This window comes from Tursiops truncatus, chromosome 10, assembly GCF_011762595.2.
Source record: "Tursiops truncatus isolate mTurTru1 chromosome 10, mTurTru1.mat.Y, whole genome shotgun sequence".
In the NCBI taxonomy this organism is placed as follows: Eukaryota; Metazoa; Chordata; class Mammalia; order Artiodactyla; family Delphinidae; genus Tursiops; species Tursiops truncatus.
Window position 1 is genome coordinate 102,340,150 of NC_047043.1, and position 25,040 is coordinate 102,365,189.

The 25,040-nt window shown below is 49.6% G+C and overlaps 1 protein-coding gene and 3 long non-coding RNA genes across 8 annotated transcripts in view; 2 read left to right on the forward strand and 2 right to left on the reverse strand.

The window, feature by feature from the left end:
* Positions 1 to 5,166, reverse strand: part of CHCHD6 (coiled-coil-helix-coiled-coil-helix domain containing 6) — a 125,999-nt gene extending 120,833 nt beyond the window's left edge. Inside the window, exon 1 of one of the 2 annotated variants that reach the window (XM_033865574.2) lies at positions 5,019 to 5,166. In XM_033865574.2, coding sequence (XP_033721465.1) covers positions 5,019 to 5,105 — 87 coding nt within the window. In that variant the 5' untranslated portion in view covers positions 5,106 to 5,166. The remainder of the gene's footprint in view (positions 1 to 5,018) is intronic. The other variant, XM_033865575.2, reaches the window with a different exon arrangement.
* On the forward strand, positions 5,132 to 10,482 carry LOC117313991 (uncharacterized). 2 transcript variants are annotated; one of them, XR_004528683.1, is made up of 2 exons: positions 5,132 to 5,888; positions 9,302 to 10,482. It is a non-coding gene; the product is annotated as an uncharacterized lncRNA (long non-coding RNA). The 2 variants fall into 2 exon arrangements; XR_012323959.1 differs by lacking the exon at positions 5,132 to 5,888 and adding an exon at positions 6,032 to 7,969.
* A 2,389-nt stretch (positions 10,483 to 12,871) lies between these two features.
* On the forward strand, positions 12,872 to 18,396 carry LOC141275715 (uncharacterized). The gene is made up of 2 exons (XR_012323960.1): positions 12,872 to 17,238; positions 17,415 to 18,396. It is a non-coding gene; the product is annotated as an uncharacterized lncRNA (long non-coding RNA).
* On the reverse strand, positions 17,658 to 22,537 carry LOC109552110 (uncharacterized). Of its 3 annotated transcripts, none has more exons than XR_002178860.3 (2): positions 22,336 to 22,537; positions 17,658 to 21,868 (listed from the first exon to the last, which is right to left on the reverse strand). It is a non-coding gene; the product is annotated as an uncharacterized lncRNA (long non-coding RNA). The 3 variants fall into 3 exon arrangements; XR_002178859.3 differs by having other exon boundaries at positions 17,658 to 21,894; XR_002178858.3 differs by having other exon boundaries at positions 17,658 to 21,894; positions 21,981 to 22,537.
* Between the last annotated feature and the right edge of the window lie 2,503 nt (positions 22,538 to 25,040).

The following is a 25,040-nucleotide window of genomic DNA, read 5'->3' on the forward strand; positions in this document are numbered from 1 at the left end:
GACGAGCCACAGATTGGGAGAAAATATCTGCAAATCGTAATACGATAAAGGGCTGATAACTCAATAAAAAGGACAAACAACCCCATCAAAAGCTACTAAAAGTGGGCAAAAGATTTGAATACGCATTTCACCAAAAAACAAATATATCTGGGCAGGAAATAAGCACATGAAAAAACATTCAACATGAATAGCTATTAGGGAAACACAAATTCAAACCACAACGAGGTACCACTTCACACTCACTGGAATTGCTATAGTCACAAAGATGATAACAAGTGTTGGTGAGGGTGTGGAGAAACCGGAAGCCTCATATCCTGCTGAGGGGGATGTAAAACGGTACAGCCCCTTCAGAAAACAGTTTGGCAGCGTCTCAAAAAGTTAAACCTAATAATTCACCAAAGTCATAAGCAGAATGACCCATCAATGCTACTCTTACGTTATCTACCCGAGAGAAATGAAAACAAATGACCACGAAAAACCTTATGTACACATGCTCACAGCGGCATTCCTCATAGTAGTCAAGAACTGGAAACAACTCCAATACCCATCAGTCTGACTGAATACACGAAGTGCAGAATATCCATACGACGAGATGCTATTCGGCAATAAAAAGGAACTCCTGATACATACCACACCGTCCAGGAGCCAACGCCAAGAGCATGGTGCTAAGTGAAGGGAACTGGACATGAAAGACGCACGATGTACTTCCATGAAATGCCCGGAAAAGGCAAACCACACAGAGGCAGAAGGCTTAGTGGTTACCTGGGGCGGGGAGTGGGAGTGGGGAGTGACTGCAAATAGGTACAAGGGAACTTCTGAGGCCTCGTAAACGTTCTAACATCCCACTGTGCTCAACTCTGTAAATTTGCTTTAAAAGATTTACAGCAACTCTGTAAATTTGCTTTAAAAAAATCCCTGATGAATTGGTGAATTTTACATGTAAAATACTTTTCAATAAAGCCATTTTTTAAAAAGTCACTATCATCAGATAAAATCTTTCCAAAGCTCCACCCCTGAATAGAGAACCACAATGTCGCCTCCAGAGAAACGTGTGAACAGCCCTGCATCACCCGTCTAGCCTCATCACCTGGCCAACTTCCTCCACCATCCCAACCTCTGTGCAGCTGCCAAGCACACAGCTATGGAGCCGGAAAGTTTGAGCTTCCTGCTCTACCACCAACTCGCTGTGACCGGGGGTTCCTTCACTCCCTTGAACCTGCTTCCTCACCTCTGCATGGGGATGAAATCTCCCAAGGTCAGCCTGGGGCCCAGGTGACGCAGTGCCCTGAGACTACTCAGCCCAGAGCAGAGCAGCCTTTCCCCGCTGGCCCAGGCCCGTCGTCACCGTCAGCTCATCCAAGCAGCACTGTCTGGCCAGCCCACCTGAGCAGGAAGCCCCAACACTCTCCGCATCCTTTTTGTTTTCTTCGTGGCGCTTGCAATTCTTATTCTTCTGCCTCGTCTTTCTTTCTCTCGGTCAGTTCCCCCTCCTGGGATGAGGCTTCCATGAGGCAGGGCCCTGTGCATTGTCCCCTGTAGTCTCCGCCAGGCCAGGCCCAGTTCACAGTGAGCGCTTGCTGAGGTGGCGGTGAAGCGGTACCCACACGTCGGGGACGCCTGGCCTCTCTGGTGTGGGCACACGGGGAGCTGTCCCTTGTGTCCCTCGACCTCCTCCGAGATCTTCCCTTCAGCAGTGGTCCCGACTTGCCTCCCGTGGCAATGAATGATGGTAAAGGTGGTATAGCCCTGACGGTGAAACGAGCCTGGGGACACAGCTAGAGCAGCAGCCTCGGGAAGCGACCTGGCAAGGGGAGCGGGAACCGAGTGGATGGAAGAGGCAAAGGCTGGAGAACAGCCAGGGGTCTGCAGGTTGACATGCAACCAACTTCAGCTGAGTCACCAAAGATGGCTGTGCAGGGGCAGAGGGGACAGTCACACACGGGATGTTGTGGCTACGTGTGTACCTCCTCTTACTGGAGGATGAAATGAAACACACTGGTTGAAATGAAATCTTTATGTATTTCACACATGCTTGCTCTGAAAAACAGAGGTGAATATAATTGCAGCTTTTTGCATTAATTAAATTTCTTTTACCTTCCTCGGAATTAGGGCTTGAACTCACTATGTAAACTTATGCAAATGAGTGTGCAAACTAGCAAGGTCCTGTCATTTCATTTTAAGCAAAGTAGAATGCTTTCCAGGACCAGGTCGGGGGGATTAAATACAAGAGGTCTTTAAGAATATTTAACGTTTGGACTTCCCTGGTGGCACAGTGGTTAAGAATCCGCCTGCCAATGCAGGGGTCACGGGTTCGAGCCCTGGTCCGGGAAGATCCCACATGCCGCGGAGCGACTAAGCCCGTGCGCCACAACGACTGAGCCTGCGCTCTAGAGCCCACGAGCCACAACTACCGAAGCCAGGGCTCCTAGAGCCCATGCTCTGCATCAAGAGAAGCCACCGCCATGAGAAGTCCATGTACCGCAATGAAGAGTAGCCCCCGCTCTCCACAACTAGAGAAAGCCCGTACGCAGTAACAAAGACCCAACGCAGCCATAAATAAATAAATTTATTTTTAAAAAATAAGAAAGAATATTTAACTTTCTCTGAAGGAGCAGGCAGATGTTCTTCTTTGGCACACACCTCCTATACCTTCTATTAAATTAACTTCTCGTTTGGTTCAACCAATGATCTTTTCTAGTGATTTTCACTCATCTGCTTAAAGACAAGGTGGACTTCCCAACCCTCGAGTCACTTTGCCAGCAGGAAAAACCTTACATCAAACACTGCACTGCCATCACCTCCTTTCTCTGGTCTCCCTCTCTCAAAACAGGCACACGAGTGGATGGAAAGAAGGATGGAAGGATGAAAGGATGGAAGGATGAAAGGATGAAAGGATGGAAGGATGGAAGGAAGGAAGGAAGGAAGGGGTCTCAGAACATGGGGCAGTGCCCCCAACTGTATGCCTCTAGACAAGTTCTTTATTCTCTCTGATGAGTTTGCCCAAAGCTCCCTCTAGTTTTAACAATCTCTGGTAGAACTAACCACCCTGTCAGGACAGCTAGAGGCTGTCACAGAATTTTCACACTGCCTTGCATATCACTGGGAGTATGCAGGGTAGGTTGGAGCCGTGAAAAAAGGCTATTTCTTGTACCCAAAAAGATCTGGGTTAAAGTCCCAGAAGTAACACCTTGGGCAAACTCCTTAACCTCTCTAAGCCGGATTCTCCATTTTTAAAGAGAATTTGTACTTTGCAGAACTGCTAAGAGAATTAGAAATAAAACGTGCCTGTCTGATATAAAACCCAAAAGAGATGATGCTCCTCTGTCCACTTAGAAGACGTTCCCACCATTGTAAAGCAATTATACTCCAATAAAGATGTTAAAAAAAAAAAGAAGACGTTCCCTTAGAAGACCCTGACTGACTGAACTTTCCGACACTCTCCGAAGCAGGTGACAACAGCGGGAGAGCGCCCACACAGAGCTTGGGGCATCTTTCTAAATTCCGATTCGGCTACGGCCTCTCACCTTCCAACGTGAGCGGAGCCGTCTTCTCTCCATTCTGACTTTGCCCCAAGCCAGGTCAAGACTGGATAACACCTAGCAAGTACCAAATATGCTACGTAGGCATGCTAAGAATAGAGGCTCCCACAAAACACTCTGTACTTTTTCTAGACACGTGCACACACATCATCTTATCCAAGGCAGCACCTAGGATTATCCCAGCCTGCCCCCGTTTTTTAAAAGATGTGGTGATAGACTCAGCAGATAAGCTGTTCACCCCAGGTCACACAGCTAATGAGCAACTATCTAGAAGTCACACCTCCTGATGCCCATTTCTTCTTTTTTTTTTTTTCTTTTTGGCCACACCACGTGGCATGTGGAACTTCCCCAAGCAGGGATCGAACCCTTGCCCCCTGCAGTGGAAGCACAGAGTCTTAACCACTGGACCGCCAGGGAAGTGCCCTGATGTCCTTTTCTGAGCCAGCTCCCTAATTAACTAATTCACCTATGCCCGGCTCTGTGCATCCCATGGACACCTGGTGCCTGCTTCACTGGGGTTCGTCCATTTAATCACTCAGCAAAGGTTTACAAAGCACCCACTACGTGCAAGGCAGAGGTGCAGGAGCAAGCAGAGCACCCAATGAACAGTCCCTGGAGTCCCGCTGAGCGCAATCCCAGCTCCCGGCTTGTTACCTAGGTGACCCTGGATAAGTACCTCATGTCTCAACGCCTACCCTGTCCCCCATCCATAAAATGGGCGAACAGAATCCGACCTCTCGGAGAGCTGTTGAGAATTAAACGACAGGGTACCCGTCAAGGGTTTAGCACAACCCATGGCCCCCACTAAGCACTCAAGCGTGAGCTGCTTTTATTCTTCCTCTAGAGTCTGGGGATAGAGTCTGCAGTCACACAAGAGCCTTGGCCTCAAGCAGCTTACACTGCGGTCGGAAACACACGAAGAAGTAAAGCATCAACAGAAGTTTCAAATGGAGATGAGCGAGCGCTAGGACAAAAACCAGTGTGCGACCGCTGGGATGGGCAGGCACTGCGGACTGAATGGTCAGGAAAGGACCCTCACGTGAGACCTGAACTACCAGAACGCAAGAGCGGATATAAGGCAAACTGGGGGCGCGAACACAACCCGTGCGGAGATCGCGAGCCGAGCAGGCCGGCACCTCGAGGGACAAGGAGGCCCTGAGGCCAGCGAACAGGGAGCGGGGGCTTGGGGGGGACTGGCACGGGAGGTGGTCAGTCAGGTCAGCAGCGCGGCTCCGGAACCCAAGGGGGGGCGGCTCGTTGTCCTCGTACACGCTTGGGCGTCCGCGGGCGGCGAGGGCACAGGATCAAACGTCCAAGGCGCACCCGGGCAGGGGTCCAGGTAACGAGGCCCCGCCCCCCGGTCTCTGTCCGTCCTCCCACCCTGAGGAGGCCAGGCCTGCGGCGCCCTCCGAACTCGCGGCCCTCTCGCGGCGAGCGCCGGCAGACGCCTCCACGCCCGCCCGCCGGCCGCCCGCTCACCCGGATGCCCTGCAGCACCCGGACCCGCTCCTCCTGGTCCATCCCGAGGGACGCCCTTCGGCCCTCGCGGCTCTCGGTGATGCCCATGGCGGGAGGGGGCTCCGGTGCGCCGGCGTTTACGGGACCAGCGCCACCTGCCAACAAGGCCGCGTCCTATTGGCCGAAGCTCGAGGCTCAGCCAATCGCGGCGCGGGCCGCGCGGCGTTGTGGGGGCTGTAGTCTCGCGGTGGCCGCCCACTGGACCAGGAGCACGAGGCGCAGCGCCCAGACGGCGCGTGGCCAGATGGCTGGCCGAGGAGCGTAGCCGCGGTGACCGCGACACCACCATCGAGGAGGCCGCGCTGGGCGGGCGGAGGCGCTGCAGGTTTGCGGTGAAAAGACGGAGAGCCTGAAGGCGCTGAGGAAGACAGCGACGTCGCGGTGCCAGGAGAGAAGCTGGCGGGAGGCGCCCCTCTGTGGGGGAGGCGGTGGAGGAAGAACTTCGTGCAAAGGCCCTGAGGCAGGAGGAGAGCGAGGGCCCAGCGTGGGCCCCGAGTGCGGGAGGGTGCAGAGCAGACCCGGAGGCGGGCTGAAGGTCAGAGTGGAGAGGGCTTTGTCGGCGGGGCCAGAGCTTGTTCTAAAGGTCCGGGGAGGACAGTGAACGGCCCTCGGCGTTGAGGGGACACGCACCGTGTATCCAGCGTCGTGTTCACGCCTGTCTCGCGGGCTCACACGTGTGATGGACGCGGTGACTGCGGCTCACAGCCTCGGCCACCTGAACCCAGCCCCCTTTTGTTCTCTGAGCTGCTGACTCCCGTTGATCTGCCACAGTAGGCCCGGAGCTGAGTTTGGGATCTGGAACTGGGGAACCCCCGACTGCTCCATGAAATAGTAAGGGTCATTTGGAGCCTTTTCGAACCTGGAAGGGAAGCGGGGAAGAGCAGAGGGTGGAAGAGAAAGTGAGATGCTCTGAGATGAGACCAGCTTGGGTGAAGAAGACGGTGGACACCGGGGGTGGGGGGGAGGATGGCAGGGGGGGCGCTAGAGGATTTTTATCCTCTAGGATAACAAGAACATCTGCCAGATTCCTTCAAAATACTTTGATTTGGAAATCTTCCTCCATCTCTTCCCTATAAGTAGAGCCTGAGTAGGGGATTCTGGTGCAAATGGTTTACTGGGGGAGTGCCTCAGGAGAAAGCTGAGATGCCGTCAGAGCTGGGCTCTGGAGCACAAATTATGTCTAGAGTTGGCCCGGCTCGAAGGCAAGGGGACTGGCCTTCTGCTCCCCACAGCATTCGGTCATTGGCAGCCCAGTGAAGCGGGCATCTGTGAGCTCTCAGCAGTCCACACCCACAGCAGCCAGGGGATGGCCTCACGAGCCGGACGGGGCAATTTTAGCATCTACTTCATGTTCCTCACGTTTTTCAAGGTCTCCCGAATACCCTGTGGAAGGGGTTATAAAAATTGAGGAAAGGGATGGATTTCACTTCTGAGTTGATGAAATAATTAACCACTGGACTAATTCATCAAAACAAGAGTCAGGGCCACAGGTGACTATGAGACTGTGTGTGGTCTCCCCTGCTCCCACCATGTGCAAACTCCTGGGAGAGAATTGGAATCCCACAAGACAGAGTGGGGTTACACTGACACCAGCATAGCTGAGCCTCATGACAACCCAGCAAGTCGTGTATCCCTACTTCCCTGAAAAGAAAACCAAAGTGCAAAAAGGTGAAGATAGTGACATTATAAATCCAAACAAGGGTGCGGATTTTTTTTTTTTTTTTTTTTTTTTTTTTTTGCGGAACGCAGGCCTCCCACTGCCGCGGCCTCTCCTGCCGCAGAGCACAGGCTCCGGACGCTCAGGCCCAGCGGCCATGGCTCACGGGCCCAGCCGCTCCGCGGTATGTGGGATCCTCCTGGACCGGGGCAGAAACCCGCGCCCCCTGCATCGGCAGGCGGACTCCCAACCACTGCGCCACCAGGGAAGCCCAAGGGTGAGGATTTTAGTAAAAGCAGTGGCAGAGGAGAGAAAGGGAAGAGAAGTTCATGGTTTCTGAGCACTTTCATGGCACCGGGCTCTATGATGCAGACACACATGCTTTGCATGCAGTTAATCCATGACCAACTCATTTAGTCCTGGAAACCATCCTGAGAGAGTATTACCCCGGTCTAAGGCCCAGGAAATGGAGACTCTGGGGAGGTAAGGTGTTAAGACAGGCCCACTATTTGCTGCCCAGTACCCATTCTCTCCTTCCTTATGACGGAACCCAGCTTCCTTAGGTGTAACAATGTGTCTGGTTAGACGAATTGCTACCTAAGTTCCCACTGGCCAAACTTGGGACAACTTGAGCATTATAGCAATTTGACAGTTTGAACCTATAACATATTTAACTTTTTAAACAATGCAATAGTCCATGCGTTAAAAGAGAGGGGATGTAAAGAAGGGGAGCGGGTCCTCTTTACAAAAGAATGACAGCAAATCAGTGTGAGATTTAAAAATCGCCACTTTGTGACCCTCAGTGAATTAACTGAATCACAGAAATCAGTGGATCCTAAGCTGCTGAGTGACAACTCCCAAGTCTCCCACAGATTGCTGAACACTCATAAAGAGAAAACCATCACATTGATGAGGCCTGGAGGTCACTTCCTTAACTAAGTGGCTGGACTTAGCATCACAGAGAGTGGGGCAGCATGACGTGATGCCCCTCCCCAGGAGATGTAAGGGACACACAGTGTCCCCTTTGGAGTGTCGTGGCCAAAAATGCGTGACCTGAATCCAATCGTGAGGAAACAATCAGACGAATCCAGAACGTGAGCTCCTACAAGACAGCTGTCCTGGACTCTTCCAGGAGGCTAACGTCGTGAGAAAACAAGTTTCAAAACATGAAAGAAGCGTAACGATGAGACACAGCCGTGAATCTTGATTATATCCTGGATTAAAATGACAGTAACAGCAACAAAGCTATAAAAAGGTACTTGGAACAATTGGGAAAGTTTTATATATGGAATAGTGTCCTAGGTGACATTATTGAATTAAAGTTAATTTTCTTGTTTTAGGGAGATGCATTTGGAAGTATTGGGGGAGTGTCATAGTGTCTAGCACCTGCACTCAGATGGTTCAGGGGAAAATGTTAACAATAGGTGAATCTAGGCGAAATATGTATGTTGGAACCCACTTTATCTTCCACTGTTTCTGTGGGTTTGAAATTTTTCAGAATAATCATCAGGAAATAAAATTCTGCACTTGGGGAAATAAAAAATACTTCCCTCTCTGGACTCCCTTCTCCTCTGTAGCTGGAGCTGACCGTGTGACCTAGATCTGGTCAGATGGCTCCTGAGCAGTGTGGTACCCGGAGAACAGTGCAGTCAGTGCTAAAGAGAGCAGTGAGATGGGATGCAAGGCTGAGCTCTGCCTCCTGCTAGACCTGTGCCTCTCAGTTTCCTGATATAAGAGTGGTGCTTCCATTACATGGAGTGCTTGCCCAGAGCTTGGACTTAGTGAACTCATTCAGCAATAGCTATTATTATTGAGAGGTTTTTTTTTTTTTAAGTAACTTGGCAACCAGTATAGGGCGTGGGGGAGGGGGAGTTGTGTGAGCTGGCGTCTCTTAAATTGGATCCTCCAGAAGCAGAAAAGAAGAAATGGGCTGATAGAGTAGAAAAGTCAGAAAAGGAATTTTCTTTGTCCATGTTAAAAGCCAAAAGGAAGCTTTTCCTATAAGATCAAGAAAGAGACAAGGATGTCTGCTTTCACGACTTCTATTCAACACTGCACAAGAAAATGAAATAAAAGATTGGAAAGGAAGAAGTAAAATGATCTCTATTTGTGGAAGACATGATCTTGTATATAAAAATCCTAAGGAATTCACACGCGCGCGCGCGCACACACACACACACTCAACAGAGCTAGTAAGCAAATTCAGCAAGGTTGCAGGGTATAAGAACAATACACAAAAATCAGTTCTATTTCTATATACTCACAATGAGCAATCCAAAAATGAAATTAAGAAAACAATTCCACTTACAATAGCACCAAAAACAATAGAACACTTAGGCATAGATTTAGCCAAAGAAGTACAAAGCTTGTATCCCGGAAACTAAAAACCACTGTTGTCTAGGAAGGGGGCTGGAAAGGGACAGGAAAATAAAACTTGGAATAGTGGCTACATGGTTTATACGTTTATCAGTACTCACTAAGCCATGCGCTTAACATCTAAGCATTTTACAATATGTATATTATACCTAAGTAGAAGTTGAAAATATTTGAGGTGGAGGTTTAACCCAATGTTTTATTTCTCACTCAGGCAAAACGTGGTTGTGCGGGACATGGCATGCCCGGCCACCAGAGAAGGCTCTCTGCCTGCACTTCTGGAACATGTGGCTTCCTCGGCTGACTCAGCAGGACGAGTGAGCCTCAGAGCCTAGAGAACGGAGCCCCAGCTTTCCCTGCCTCGGCAACTGTCACCCCCACTGACATCCACTGGCCATTCAGGCCCACTGCCCCTCCCACCTGCAAGAGTGGGGAAGTGCTGTCTTCTGTGAGTAGAAGGAGAAAGGCACCATCTAAACACTAGACCATCAGGCACAACTGGTGAATGAACAGCTCACGGACCCCTTACTGTTTCCTGAGAAGGTCCACGTAAGAAAGATGTACTGATAATAAAATTCCAGACGCTGAAAGATCACATTGGGACAAAATCACAGTCCATTCTGTGCACAGGTGTCGCGATGACAGCATGCACACGTCTTCTGCCACACAGTAACCATGTTCCATGGATCTTGTCTCACGAAGGTGTTTCCTGGGTGCTACGATTGTGACCCAGCGACGCAGGCATGTTTGTACCTTTGAAAGCAAGTTGTTGCTGCTCGTCGCTTGCCTGCCTTTCCCTTTTGCTGTGTGCCGAGACACGCTTCCTCTGGGCTAAAGTTTGGAGACCACTGGGGAGGAGTGGAGCCCTGATGAGAAGGGGGCTGGAGTGACGGATACTCTCACGCAGGAGGCTCGGGTGGGCCCACGGCCTGGGAGCCACCCAGAGGAGTCACTGAGGGAGTGGGGCCCCGGTGCTGGGGAGCATCTCCGAGTTTTCTGTGACTCTCCACCTCTGAACCTCAGGCTCTTCATCTGTAGGATGGGGGTGATTCAGGCCCTGGTAACCACCCCCTACAGGCCTGGGAAACGAGAGTGGCTGGATGCGGGGCCATCTGTAGCGTTCCGGATGTTTGGGCTCGCGCTGAGGCTTTTGCTGAGCGTACTGTGAGCTGGATGGCTCCTGAGAGGTGGAGGATAGGGGCAGAGCCAGCTCCGTTGAAGGAGAGTGGGGTTTGGAGTGAAGCAAGGAAGGCAGAAACCTGGTTGAAGAGGAAACTTGGGAAAGGCGGTTATGATTCCAAGTGGCAGATGGATAGATGTTGTTCAGTAATAGATGGCAGGACCTCTCTTTCTTTCCATGTAATACATTTTCACTAAAGTTTGCCTCAGTCAGCAGTGCCTTTGAATTGGATTAGGTAGTTTCGTGCAAAGAGTTTGTGTCTGGCCCCAAGCAGGCTCAACGAACGTCCCCCAAATCCATCCTCGGACCATCAGTAAGAACCCTTTTGAGGATAGTTGGCCAACGGTGGCCCTAGGGAAGGAAGTGGCAGGGCCCTGAGTAGGAGGAGAATGGGCTGTGGCGGGGAAAACTCCGGAAAGGCTGGTTGGATCTTGGGGACAGAGGCCTTGAATGCTGGGTATGTCCTTCTACCCTGAGGCATGGCAGTGGGAGACTCTTGACTTGGGGGCTGTGCTTTGGGAAGCTCTCTGCAACCCCTCAGTGGAGGACCTCTTTGCAGTAGCTGTGGAGATAGTGGCTGATGACAGGGCCCAGCCCTGAAGCACAGCCTGCCCTTCACCACCATATATCTGAGTTTGAGGGAGACTGCAGCCCCCTCCCCACTGCCCCGCCCTGCAGACACTGGTGGTCCGGGAACCTCCTGTCTCCAGCCTTGTGCTTCCACAGGGAGGGACAGGCATTAGCGTGACACTCGGGTAGAAGTTCCTGCGGGGATTCGGCATGTGACACCGTGGCAGCTCTCCCCTCTCCCCTCTGAGGTCTACCTGCCTGCTTGGAGCCTGTGCTTCTCCATGTGGGGGACTCAGTGCAGACAGTCCGGGTCCGTGGAGGATGGAGGCTCTTCCCATCTGCCTGCCCAGCAGGTTGGCCGCATCTCCCCTCGCGGTGTCGGTGTGGAGATGCCAGCCTGGGCTCGGAGCATCACACCCGCCCACCTCTGTCTGCCCAGCTGGAGGGAGCAGCTGCGGAAGGGCGCTCTCCCTTTCAGCACAAAGGAATCTCTCCCAGAAGCCAGTCTCTCCTGGAGTCACGCTGGTCACGCCAGCCAGGGCCTGCCCCGGCAGAGGGGGCAGGGTGGCCACGGCAGGTTAAACCTGCGCCGATCACTCCCCAGGCCTGACGGAACCAGCCGCCGGCACCGGTAAGCAGCCCCCTTACGGTGCCCCTGCTCAAGCACCCCTTCCAGCCTCTCTCGGGACCGGGCGGCTGCGTGCATAGCGCTCGCCGCGAGCGTGCCCGGGAGGGACAGGGCGCACCGGCCGCCGGGAGCCTGCGCCCCAGCGCCTCCCCAGGACGGTCACCCCCTGTCGCGGTTCTCCCGAGGGCAGCTTGCTGCGCGTAGGCGGCCGCGGACCGTGGGCGCTGCGAGCCCAGTGGGAAGAGAGCGACGTTGGCTCAGCAAAGCCGCGTGGGCCACGGACTGTGGCGGCGTAGCCGGAGCGGAGTCCGGTCAGCCTATTGCAGCCTCCTGGCGAATCAGTCTGTCTTTAAGCGCCCCACCCCCGCACACGCATGCACACGCAGGTACGCACGCGCAGGTACACACATGCGTGCGCACGTGCCCGCCCACGGCTGTAACCTGAGCTGGGCTTCCCGTCTCCAGCACAGGCTCTGGCCCTGCTCCTGGCCCTGCCCCAGCTCGGGGCCCCGGAGCAGCCTGAGCACCGCCACGGGGGCCTCGGGGGCCGGCAGGCCTGGACCTGCCCCTACGGCCCCGCCCGCCCGTGATGCCGCCTCCCCAGCCAGGCCCACCCCCCACCGCACACTGCTGTGTCTTATTTTCTTCCCTCCTGAAAAGACTCTCGGGATCTTTGCTGCTTGTTTGTTTACCGTTGGTCTCCAGCCAGTACCACCCACAACACGCACAGTTCCCCAAACAGAAGCTTCGGAGCAGAGGGACTGTGTCTGCTCCATTCATCCCTGAATTCCGGGCACCTGGCACAGGGCCTGGGACGGAGCGGCGCTCAAGGCATCGGTGACTGAGTCACTGACTGGCTGAATGGGCCCCCCTGCTGGTGAGCGAGTTGCTCCAGGTTCAGAGAGGCAAGAAACTGAGTAGTTAAGAGTGAAGGTTTTCATCTCAGTCCCAGCTCGGCTGCCCGTGTGGTCTCCAAAAAGTTCCTTCACCTTCCTCTGCCTCGGTTTCCTCATCTGTAAAACAGGCATAAGCACAGTACCTACCTGTAGCGCTGATGTGGGATTGCATGAGTTAATAGATGTCATGGACCCAGAACAATACCTGGCAAAGAGGAAACGCTCAGTTATCACTAGTTATTGTTGTGCCACGCATCAACCAAAGAAGCCTGCCAGCCGAGGCTCAGACAGGGGACGTGGCTTGCCTGAGGTCACACAGCAGGAAGGAGGCAGACATGAGATCTGAACCCTGGTCCAAACGTCTCAGAAGCCAGAGCCCTTTCTAGGGTCCCACCTGGCTGTGGCGCCTCCCTTGAAGCGTGGCCTGCCTGGCCCTTGGGTTCGGGGCTTGGGAGCTGGGGTGAAGGCCCGGGAAAGGGGGTTGGGGTGGGGGAAGGCAGGAGGGGCTGCTGGGGAGACCGTCCTGGTACTGGCTCCCTGCCCCACTCTCGATCCCTTCCACCCCCTGCAGCTGCACCCACTCGCAACCATGGGACTCTCACAGAGTTTTATGAATCATTAAAATGTACGCACAGACTTTAAGGAAATAACACTGGGCTGTAATAAGAGCGACAAAGCGATAGGATTCCTCAGAGAGCTCAGTGGTAAAGCTGGTTGCCTACTTGGCAAGATGGTTTTCCAGCCTTTTGCGTCTATTAGCAGGGGAAGGGAGGGACCGACCGGGGAGTGCCCCGTGGGCTCTGAGCAGGCTGTGCCTTTTCTGCATTCAAGGTCCCACACGGAGCAGCGGCCACACCAGAGCGTTGCGGGGGACCGTTACCTCCCTCCCATCATCTCCGTCACCCCTCTCAGCCATGCTAAACAAAATACCCTCTAAGTAGAAGCCTTGTGTTTGCATTGCAAATGGAGCTTCAAGATAGCCTCCCAGGTTTTCACCAGTGTGATAGAGAAGAACATTTTGTTTTAATTTTAGTTGCAATTCTCTATTACTATATCTAAAGCTAAGCATCTTTATATTTGTGCTGGTCCTTGATATTCTTTTATCTGTGAATCACCTTCTCATATACTTGGCCCACCTTGCTTGTTTTGTTCTGTTTTGGTTTGGGTCCTTTCGTTATTGGTTTGCAGGAGCTTTTATATGCTGTAGATGTCACTCCTCTTTTCGAATGCTCTATTTTCTCCCATCTACCACTTGTCTTTTAACTGTAGGTCATTTTTTGACAAACAAGTTTAAACTTTTTTCATTCAAATATCTAATTCATGCTCTTTTTTGGGTTGTAGATTTTATGTATTAGTAAGGAATTATCTCCTACTGAACTTGTAAACAGTTTTTTAACGTTTACCTTTTAAAACCATTTGCAGTTTATTTTTTATTATGCTATGGGATTATGCTGGATAGAATGTTTTCATATAAATAACCAATTATGTAGATTTTATATATAGCCTTTATCATTTATTGAATATTTTGTTTTGCCACTGAATTTAAAAAGCCAACTTCATGATACACTATTTTCCATATGTACATAGTACACTGCTAGATTTGTTTCTCTATTCTTTAGCTTTTTTATGGCAACTCACCACTGATTTAACTACTATAACTTTATCAGATATTTGGATATCTGACAAGGAAAGTCCCCTCCTTGTTTTTCTCTTTTAACTTTTCTTGACCACCTCTGGAGATTCCCCTTCTCGGGGAAAGAAGTCATCTTGTCATATACCATTAACAGTCTATCTGAGATTTCAACTGGGGTTCCATTGGATTTATAGATTAATTTATAGGAGAGCTGATATAGCTAGCTCTTCTTTTTTTGTGTGTGGTACGTGGGCCTCTCACTGCTGGGGCCTCTCCCATTGCGGAGCACGGGCTCCGGACGCGCAGGCTCAGCGGCCATGGCTCACGGGCCCAGCCGCTCCGCAGCGTGTGGGATCTTCCCAGATCGGGGCACGAACCCCTGTCCCCTGCATCGGCAGGCGGACTCTCAACCACTGCGCCACCAGGGAAGCCCAAGAATGAGTTCATTTTTCATTTCATTTTATAATTGGTTTTTGCTAGTATGTAATTAAGCTATTGATTTTTTCTATGCTGATCTTATATGTGGCTGCACTGTTAAACTCTCTTATTGGTTTTGCCAATAGATTCTCTTGAGAATTTTCCAGGTAGGTCATCCTACGGTCTGCAGATAATCTCAATTTTGTTCCTTTTTTCCAGTATTAATGACATTTTCCCTCGTATTATAGTACTGGCTAGAATCTCCAACAAAAAGGTTGAATAGCACAATGATACTAACACTGACTCTTTATTTCATTATCAAGTGGTGACGATTACTGTAGAGTTTCAATGCCCTTTATCATATTAAGAAAGAACCTAATTTTCTAGCTGCTTTGTTTTTTATCTTGAAAGTGTATATGTTGAATATTTTCAAAAGTGTTTTTGTTCTCTATGAAGATAGTTATGTGATCTTTCTTGTACTCTAGAAAAGCAGTGATTTAAACCGGTAGATTTTTATTCTAAAGTTGAACACATACCTGCGTTCTTGGGATGTCTCTTAATATACTGCCAAACTGAATTTGCTAATTTTTAAAAAATAAAAATCAATTTAATTTAAAATATAATACTATAAAAATGTTCTGTTCATCATAATTTAAAATGAAAAACACAGAACACATTCAATTAATAAAAACATAACATTTACATATTTTTGAGATTTTTTTAATGAAGGGAGAGAAACAAAAAAAGGTTAAAAACGAAAGTGGAAAAAAGACACTTTCACACAAACATCTAGACACAAAGAAACTAAAAATGTGAAACTAAAGAAAAAAGACAAATTCGAGAACAAAGGCCAAGAGACTCACAAATAAACATATTCGGAAGACATATAGCTGGACATATAGATGAAAAATAGATAGATGTATACACAATTATAGAGAGAGATGGGGGCGGGGGGAGAGAGGAGGGAGAGAGGAAAGCAGAGCCGGGAATATACGCTGAGGCTGCAGTAAGGGTAGAATGATTCTTAGGCAGAGTGACCTTATGGGCAGCACCCCATCGTCTGTATGGCCCTCAGGTTTCCGTTCTATACGGCATTTTATCTGAGTGTTTTGCGCCCGTGTTTATGAAGAAGACCGGCATATAGCTTTATTTTCCTGAGCTCTTCTCCTTTGTCTCTTCATCTGTTGAAACATCTATTTCATTGACCAGCTGCATTGCTTTTGTTTGTATTTTATTAATTTCTAGCTTTAATCCCGTCATTCTACTTTTTTGGATTGTTTAAATGGTTTTTAAATAGTTTCTTTATTTGAAAGTTTAGTTCATTTAGATTTAATCCCATCATTCTACTTTTTTGGATTGTTTAAATGGTTTTTAAATAGTTTCTTTATTTGAAAGTTTAGTTCATTTATTTTCAATCTTTTTTTGTTTTCTAATAAATGCATATAAGTCATACTTTTTCCTTTGAGTATTGCTGTGGCAGAAAAACAGATTCTGTAATATGGTGCATCTGTGATGGTTCAGACATTAAATAGTTCATACATTATATATTTTAATTTTCCCTTTAATTCAAGAGCTATTTAAATGTTTTTGTTAACCTCTAGTTTTATCCTATTTCAATCAGCCTAAGTAATAGCAGCTCTTTGAAGTTTATTAAGATTTCCTTAACGGCCTTGCATAGGTCAGTTTTCCAGAATATTCCATTTGTAGTTAAAAGAATATATAATCTCTGCCAGTTGAGCAGAATGGTAATTAGATGAAGCTCATTACTTATTTTATTCAAATCCTCTTTTTACTTATTCATTTCTATGAGTTTTGTCAAAATTGCCCACTAAGACATTGAGGATCTAGTTTCTTTCTATTTGTAAATCTGACAGGTTTCTGCTCTATGTATTTTCAAGTTGTGCTTTAAGTGCAGGAAAATGATCATTAGTTACCCTGTGGATTGTTCCCTTTCTTCAGCATGACATACCCCTTTCTTTTTTTCTTTTACTTTTTTTTCTTTTTTTGCGGTACACGGGCCTCTCACTGTTGTGGCCTCTCCTGTTGCAGAACACAGGCTCCGGACGCGCAGGCTCAGCGGCCATGGCTCACGGGCCCAGCCGCTCCGCGGCATGTGGGATCTTCCCGGACCGGGGCACGAACCCGTGTCCCCTGCATCGGCAGGCGGACTCCCAACCACTGCGCCACCAGGGAAACCCCCCTTTCTTTTATTATTAAATGTTTTGACCTTGAATTCTATTTCATCTGAATTTAATATGACCATCTTTTTTTGTTTTATTAGCATTTTCTTTCCTTTCATTTTTCCTGGATTATTTCTTTTAGATATGTTTCACATAATTTGTACTTTTATCCAACCAGGGTTTTTTTCTTTTAATTAATGAATTTAACCCACATCTATTGTGATGACTGATATTATTAGAATTGTTGGTTCCATCTTTTTTTTATTTTTGTGTGTTATACTTTTTGTTTCTTTCTCCCCTTTCTTACATTTTGTTATACCAACTACATTTTCTTAAAATTTTTGTCACCCTTTAAAAATACTTAATTAAGGTTATATTTATAAAACACTCTCTGTAGTTAAATCACCCCAAGTCAGACAACACGTGCTACTTCCCTCTGCTCCATTTACCAGTTTCCTAGAGTTTTTATTCCGTGATCACTTTTTTAATTAAAGTATAAAGACATACTTTACATGCCCACATCTTAAGTGTACAACTTGATGAATTTTTCAAGGTGAACACATCCCTGCAGACAGGACCCAGAGGGGCACAGAACATCGCCAGTTCTCGATAAGCCTTTGTTGAGCCTCCCATCATTGCCGCCACAGGTAAACCACAGCACCACTTCCGTCACCGCCGGTCGGTGTGTGAAGTCTCTCAACCTGTATGTTTGAATCACAGTGTCTGTTCCCTTGTGTATGGCTTCTTCTGCTCCGCCTCACGCCTCTGAGACTCCTCCACACAAGAGCACGTGGCAGTGGTGCTTTCCTCGTCCCTTCTACAGGTGTGTCACAGGTGGTTTCTTCTATGATGGTGAAATCTGTGTTGGTCCCAATGTGTGGGTGTTGCGAACAACGCCGCCGTGAACATTCTAGCATCTGCCTTTTGGAACAGGTATCTATGCATTCCTTTTGGATACACACCCAGGACAGGGCACGACTGTTTAGCATTTGAGGGCTCTGTCACTTTTCCAGGTGGTGTATCACGTTGTTATTTAAAGTGTCTTATTTTAAACAGACAACACTCATTTACTCTTAAAAAAAATAGCTTTTATTGTTTTATTTGATCACCATTGTACCCTACCGTTTTTATTCTTGCTAGAGCTCACCACCCAGCATTTGTTTGTTTTTAGAGAGTGTCTATGGGCCTTAAATGGTTGGCTTCTTTCATGCCTGGAAATATCTTTATTTTGCCTTCACAATGCATGATAGCCTTGTAATACTGAATAGTTAGGCTTCATATAAAGTTATAGGTTCCAAGTGATTTTCACCCAGAACTTTGAAGATACTGCTCTACCGTCATGCTGATCTCTTGAGGGGCCCATCAGTCTCAGCATCCCTGCATTTCTTCAGTTTGGGGGGGAATTTCCTCTATCACTTCTTGGAAAATTTCTTCCCTTCCAATCTGTCTGTTCTTTCTTTCCAGAACTGCTACTTGATGGCTTTTACAATTTCTTACTCTGTCCTTCGTGTCGCTTGACTTTTGTTTCACGCTTTCTATTTCTTTGTACTTTTATGATAATCCCTCACTTACGTTTCCTAGAACGTGAATATTCCATTTTTCAGCCCATCCACTGAGCTTTTGTTTTTCCTAATTTAGCAATCAAGTTTTTAATATCTTTTTTTTTTTACAAAGGCAATATCCTCGTGCATCTCTCTGAAGCCATCAATTATACTTATTCAAAATTCCTGTCCTGCTGTCTCTATAAATTTGATCCCTCACTCTTTTGTAGTGTTACTATTTAGAGAACACGATGGAAAGCCTTTCTCATTACTCATATCCAGTCTCGAATCATCACGCAGATTTGCAAACAGATCTGAGCAGTTAGCGGCACTGGTGCTGAAATGGAGCCCGATCAGAGGGGCTCACGTCAGCCGTGTCTGGTGAGAATAGTGGCCCCTTCGAACCTACAGACGCTTGCCTTCCACCCTCCTTTCTCTCCCCTCCCAGGCACTCCTTCTCACTGCTCCAAAATGGTAGCTCATTTCACCCCTGGTTTACAGGTTGGCTTGGGGCCCATAAGGGAACTGGTTGGTGTGTCCTTGGGAGTCAAAGTTAGGTTGAGGTGTCCCCCCTAGGGGAAGAAAGAGGAGGAGAAAGCTAGGACGTGTGGAAATCCCTCCAAAGTCCAAGGGTGGAGCCAAGAAAATAACATCAGTTGACCCATCTGCAGAAGGATTGGGAAAAATGGGAAAGCCCAGCATGGGCACAGGTGAACGTGGGAGGCCAGTAAGGACATTGGCCCCAGGTGGCGCCTGTGCGTGCTGTAGAGTGTTCAAGGCTGACCTTTCTCAGCCACCCGGGGACCTGCATGTGGGCTGCGTGGGGTTGGCCCAGAGCTTCTCAGTCGGACGGACAGAAACTTGTAACCCCGCCCCACTCCTGCAGGACAAGCCCCAAGTGCCACTAGTCGGATTCCCAAGTCCTCCCCTCTCTGGATTTCATGAGATTCAGGCTCTGTGTCTCCTGTTTCTCTGAGACTGGGATAAATACAGTACAGTACCAAATTCACAGGCTTTGTAAACGGAGAAAACTCAAGATCTTCCTCCAAGCCCAGCCTTGATATCTTTGCAACTTAGAGTTTCAGTCTCATGTGTGTTATAAACAGCTTGTTTGCCAGACCTACGAAATTCACCCACACTCCCTGGTTGGTTGAGTTTTCTTCCCCGAGTCTGTAGATGTCCTTCATCACAACTTGACGAAAGAATGGTGCTTTGAGGCCTGTTTTGTAGGTTTTCTATTCTACAGGTTTGCCGCCCACTACTACCATTTGTCAGATCCACAAAGCAGTAGTGTGTACGCATTCCTGTTGGCTGAATTTATGTCGACGCTAATTCTTGCAGCTGTTACAAAAGGAGAACGGCAAAAGCAGGGAGGAGCACACAGACCCCTCCTCTCAGAGGATTCTCGCTCATCACAGTTTAAAGGCAGGAAGCACAAATAATGCTGCAAGATAAGAAAATAAAGAAATAAAACCACCAGGATTCTAACAATCGACAATTACTGTTCTTCCAAATTAGATACTGGAACTTGCAGAAAGCAGCCATATCGCCCAAAACGATTATTCTGCATCCTTAACCAGCACACGACACCTCTACAGGTGAGGAATAAAGTGAATTCTTTTAGGTGAAATCATTCCTGCAAATGAATAGGAACCAGATCAGAGGCCAACGTGCAGGCTCCAGTTTTATGAGGCCATTACCAGTCCCTGGGAGGAAAAGGGAAAGAGCGATGAGTGACACCCCAGGACACAGCCAGCTTTGTCACCTCCCGCTCATGTTCCTGAGACAGCCCTTCCAGGGAAACGGGGTGGCTGCACTTCGATTATTTCACAGCTGGAAAGCAGCTAAGGATGTGGCCTCAGAGCCATCGTCAGCTCGTTCACTCTTGTTCTCTGAGCGCTGTCTACAACCAGCGAGCATCCCTTCAGCTCCCGTGGGCTAAAGGACACAGACGTGTTCAAGGAGAGAGCCAGAGCCTGAGACAGGAGGGGCCGAGACAAGAGGTGATAGTGCAAGCCGCACCCCCAGAGCCCCCGTCCTGCACCCTCGCCAGGGTGGACCTTCTGTTCTCTGCTTTCACTCCTACTTTCCGTGAGTGTCAGCCACGTGCCAGCACACACCCAGCACTGATGACACAGTGGTGACCACATGGCCTGCTCCCCGCCCTTCCGCTCTGGGGGAGGGGGTGTGCCAGACAATCAGAAAACCACACAAGTGTAGCGTTACAAATTATGGTTTGTGCAAGGGCTCTGAGAACATGTCACAGTCTGGGCTGATGGCAGAGTGTGGTCCAAAACTGTCTGCAAGGGGCCCTGGGCCCGGCTCCCAGAGGGCGTGGCATCTCCCTGCCCAGGCCTCTGGGGAGAGGTGCGATGCCATGCGGGCGGCCTACAGCTGGGGGCTGTGGACGGGATCCCACGCTGCCCCTGGCGGGCATCCTTCTCCTGCCTTTTCGCCCCTCGCTCACTGTCTCCGCCCCTCCCCAGCCCCACCCCTCCCGCCTTCCGTTCTGCATCTCCCTTGGCCACTTAGTAAGATGTGGGCTCCAGCAACTCACGACTTCTCTGGGCCTCAGGTTCCTTGTCTGTGTAATGGGGACAAGCCAAGTAGCTCAGAGAATCAGAAGGCTATCGTGCGGTTTCAATGAGTCAATACAGGCCAAGCGGCAGCACACTTTCTGTCCGTCCTTCCTCACGTCGCAGCCTGTGCACATGCCTTCTTGCGCAGGGCGGGGTTCTCGGTAGCCGACCAGGACATTCCTTGAGAGCAGAGCACGCCTCTGCTCTTCCGGTTCATCAGGGAGTCCACGCTAGGCATTTCTGCTCTATGGAACACCATGCGCTCATACCTGTTTCCTCCGTGAACTCGAGACGGGCTTGACCTGTTTAAGAGGAGAAATCCAGACCCGGAGCGAGGGTTGCTGAACGGGGAGACATCCTGCGGGGGGCGGCCCCCGCGGTCCCGAGGCGCCCAGGTGCGCCGGCGCGGGCGGCGGGGACGCACCTGCGCGCAGGTGCGCGGAGAGGAAGCGCCTCGCGCCGCCTGCTTCCCGAGCGGCCACTGCCACCTGACGGCCGGCCGCAGAAGTGACGCCGGGCGGGCCCCCACGCGGGGCCGTCCTTGCGGCGCTGCTCGGCAGGCGGACGCGCCTCGGAACGCGCGGAATCCCGGCAGGAATCCTCCAGCGGTGCAGGCCCCGGGCCCTGCTGCACGGGCGCTGACAGATGAGCGCGCCTGCGGCAGAGGAATCACCTCCGGGAACCGGCCGCGGAGAGCGCGGCCAGTCCGCCCAGCGGCCGGCGAGCCCTGGTCCCGCGCTGCGCTCCAGTCCGCCGCTCGCTCTGGCTGACAGCGGCTCTGCATCTGAGGCCGCACTCTTCCCGGCCCAGTTGTCCAAGAATCCCCCGGGCCGTGCGGGAACGGTACCTTCCGGGCCTGAGGCCGACGTCTCCCCGCGGGGACCCGGGGCTGGCGCGGTGGGCAGGCCTCCCCCAGCGGGCTCCGCCCTCCCCGCGGAGTTACCTTCGGGGCCGGGGCCGCCTTTCCCGCTGGGACCTGAGGGAGGCCACGCGCTGTCGGCGAGAGGCTCTGCTTTCAGTAACAGCAGAGCGTCCTCCGCCCCTTCCCTGGAGGGCTGGGGGCCGCGGTGCGAATATGCCACCATCCCCTCCTGACTGTTTACTAAGGACTCTGGAGCGTAGGCATTTCCAAGGCAAAGAAACTGTTGACACCTTTTCTAAAAAAAAAAAAGAGCAGTCGGACCTGCCGGCCCGACTTCCGTTTATGTAACTTAAACTCAGAAGGTTCCGCCTGAACAGGCATTTCCGTGACTCAGACCTCCCCCCTACCTTTCCCGGCTGCTTTCTGGAAAGATCAAGGCCAGGAAACGGGCGGGGGTGTGCAGCTCTCCCTTCACTTGAGAGACCCAGCCTGACCCTCTGCTGCCTCCATGCCTGGGAGGGGAGAGTGAATCTCTGCTCCAGCGGGACCTGAATCCCACTCTGGTGGGTCCCTTGGCTCAGGGGATCCGTGCTGGGCTGACCAAAGGCTCCTCCACGTGTGGAAAACACGGAAAGAAGCACAGCAAAGTCTGAACGACTCAGAATATCCAGAGTACCGCCGGAGGAAATGGTCCATTCGCGCCCCGTGCACAGGGGAAAGGAAAAGAGAGCCTACCGAGAAAGAGAGGTCCCCTTCTGCTACCTTCTGAAATCCTTGTTTTCTTTCCCCGTGGGAGACTGTGGGCAAAAGAAGCCCCGGTTCTGTCCCCTCCCTGGGTGCATGTCCTCAGTGATGCGACTGCAGCCCGTCCTGTCACTAGAAGGGCAGGGTACCTCCCTCTGGCCCTTTGGTCGACAGGAAGTCACAAAAGAGAAGGTGTTCTGGTTCCCAGCCAAGGCCTCTGGAGGCCTTGCATGCTTCCTGTCTCTCAGAGATCTCTGGGCCTGCCTGCTGCAGGATGAGTCACCCAGCTGTCTCAGCTGAATCTCCAGATGTGCTAGGAAGCTGCATGGAGAGGAGTGAGGCGGCACATTGACTCAGGGCTGACTCACAGCTGGCACGGCAGCAAGCCCTGCAGAGCCCAGCTCAGGAGGGCAGAACCCTGCCACCTCAGATCACGAGCAACACTGAGGGTTGTTGATGAAGGATGGTTCCTTACGCAGCAACAGCTGACTGACACACCCACTGCCTTTATTTTTCTGCCCGTCCTGGACCCACACAATGTCACCCAGCTGGGTAGCCACGTCTCTGGGTTATTCCCCCACTCTCTGCCTTCTGGGGCTCGGTGATAGGAAAGCATCCTCCCACTAAGGAAACTTTACAGACTGGGTAAAGTTTGGGTGTCCACAGAGGCCGGGCCCTCTGCACTGAGGGGCAGCAGGGGGCTGCTGCTCAGTCCCCGGTTTTTTCTTGAAGATTTTCCTCCCTCTCTTTGAAACAACTGCTCTGTGAGATGGCGGATTGGCTTCCTGCAACGGCTTCCATTCAGTAACCTCCTAGGGTGGGCTCACCTTTTCCTCCTGGAGCATTTCTTCAAGGATTAGCTCCTCATTTGGGTGAAGGGGAGCCTCAAATAACTTCTCGAGAAATGCTCTGTGCAGGGTCAACCTCCTGAGTTCCTCTATGTCTGAAAACACCTTTACTTTGCCTGTAAACATTGGCTTCTTCTAGATGTCTAGGTACAAAATTAATGTTCCTCACAAATTTAGAGGTGTTGTTCCTTTTCCCCCCAGCACCCAGAGTTACTGGTGAGGCGTCTGATGCCAAATGCATCCCCCCCGCACCCACCTTTTTTGGAAGCTCACAGGATATTTCCATTATCCTTGATATTCTGAAATTTTGTGCTGCCGTCATGTGGGTCTTTTTGATCCGTTATGCTGGGCACTCAGAGGGCCCTTCTGGCCTGAAGGCTCACGTGCTGGGAAGTTGTCTCCTATTATTACTATTATTTTCCTATTTCTGTCCCTTTTTCTCTGTCTATATTTTTGAAGCTTCTATTGGACAGACATTGTAACCTCATGGATTGATTTTTTTGGTTTCTCCTTTCATATTTTCTGCCTCTTTATTGTGCCATATTGTGGGAAATTTTCTTATACATAGACACGTGTGTATACATGGAAATATATAAGTGCAGATAATAATAATTGTGTAATATTATATTATGTATAATTCATATTATACTTATATATAATATACATAATAATTTATATTATGTACAATATTTTTATATATAAATAAGTTTTGGCAACAATACATCAAATTTCTAAGAGTTCTAGTTTTCTAATTGGTTCTTGTTTTATTTATTCGTATTTTCTTTATTTAACAACTTAATTCACATGCCATGAAAGGCACCCATTTAAAGTAAATTCAAAGGCTTTTAGTATATTCCCAGAGTTATGCATCCATCGCCACAATTTTAGAACATTTTTTTCTAAAAAAAATCCTATAACCCTTAGCCATCACTCCACATGCCTCCCTATTTTCTCCCCTGCTGCCCAACCCGAGGCAACCACTAATCTAGTTTCTGTGTCAATGTCTTCCTGGCTCTCTCATCTGATTTCTTGAATCTGACTTCAGTGAATTAAGGACTTACAAGGGATAAGAGGTGATTAATTAGGCTGCTTCCTGCCCCAGGAGGCAACTATGGAAGGAAAAGGCAAATATATGATGAAAATTAAAGGATAGAAAATGATATGTTTATAAATACCAACAAGAGAAAGTAGATTTGGCCACAGTAATATTTGGAAAAATAGAATTTAACGACTGAAGACTTAACAAGGACAAAGAAGGATATTTTATGATAAAAAATATACTCCATTAAGAAATTATAAGTCATGAATTTTTCTGCACCTAACATCATAATCCTGAAATATTTTTATATGTTAAGATGCTTTTCATTGCAAGTAACAAAAACCACAACTCGAGCTGGCTTACATAATAAAGGGAATTGAAGGGAATTGCAGTGCTGACTCTGGAGAAGGCAGTACCCCAGAGGGAGGGGCCCGAGACCCGAGTCTGCCCCTCCTCTGACATCCGTGTGGCCTTGGGAAGATCGTATTCTCATCTCCATCCTTAGCTGTCTCACCTGTGAGGTGGAGACAATGATCTCTCCTTTCTGGGGCTGTTGGGAGGAGTAAATAACGAAACTTCACACATGTACTGATTGTGTGCTCACCAGGTGCCAGATGCTGTCTTAAGCACTTTATGTGTCTTGACTCTTGTAAATTCACATCAACCCTTTGAGGTAGGAACTGGTATTAGTCTCATCCTATGACTGTTGTCTCGGACCGCTGACTAGGAAGCAGTGGGGCTGGGATTCTGAGCAAGGCTGTCTGGCTTCAGAGCCTGTGCTTTTTCAGAGCTTAATTAAAATACAGTTTCCTAAAAACAGTGTCATAGTTCTGAAA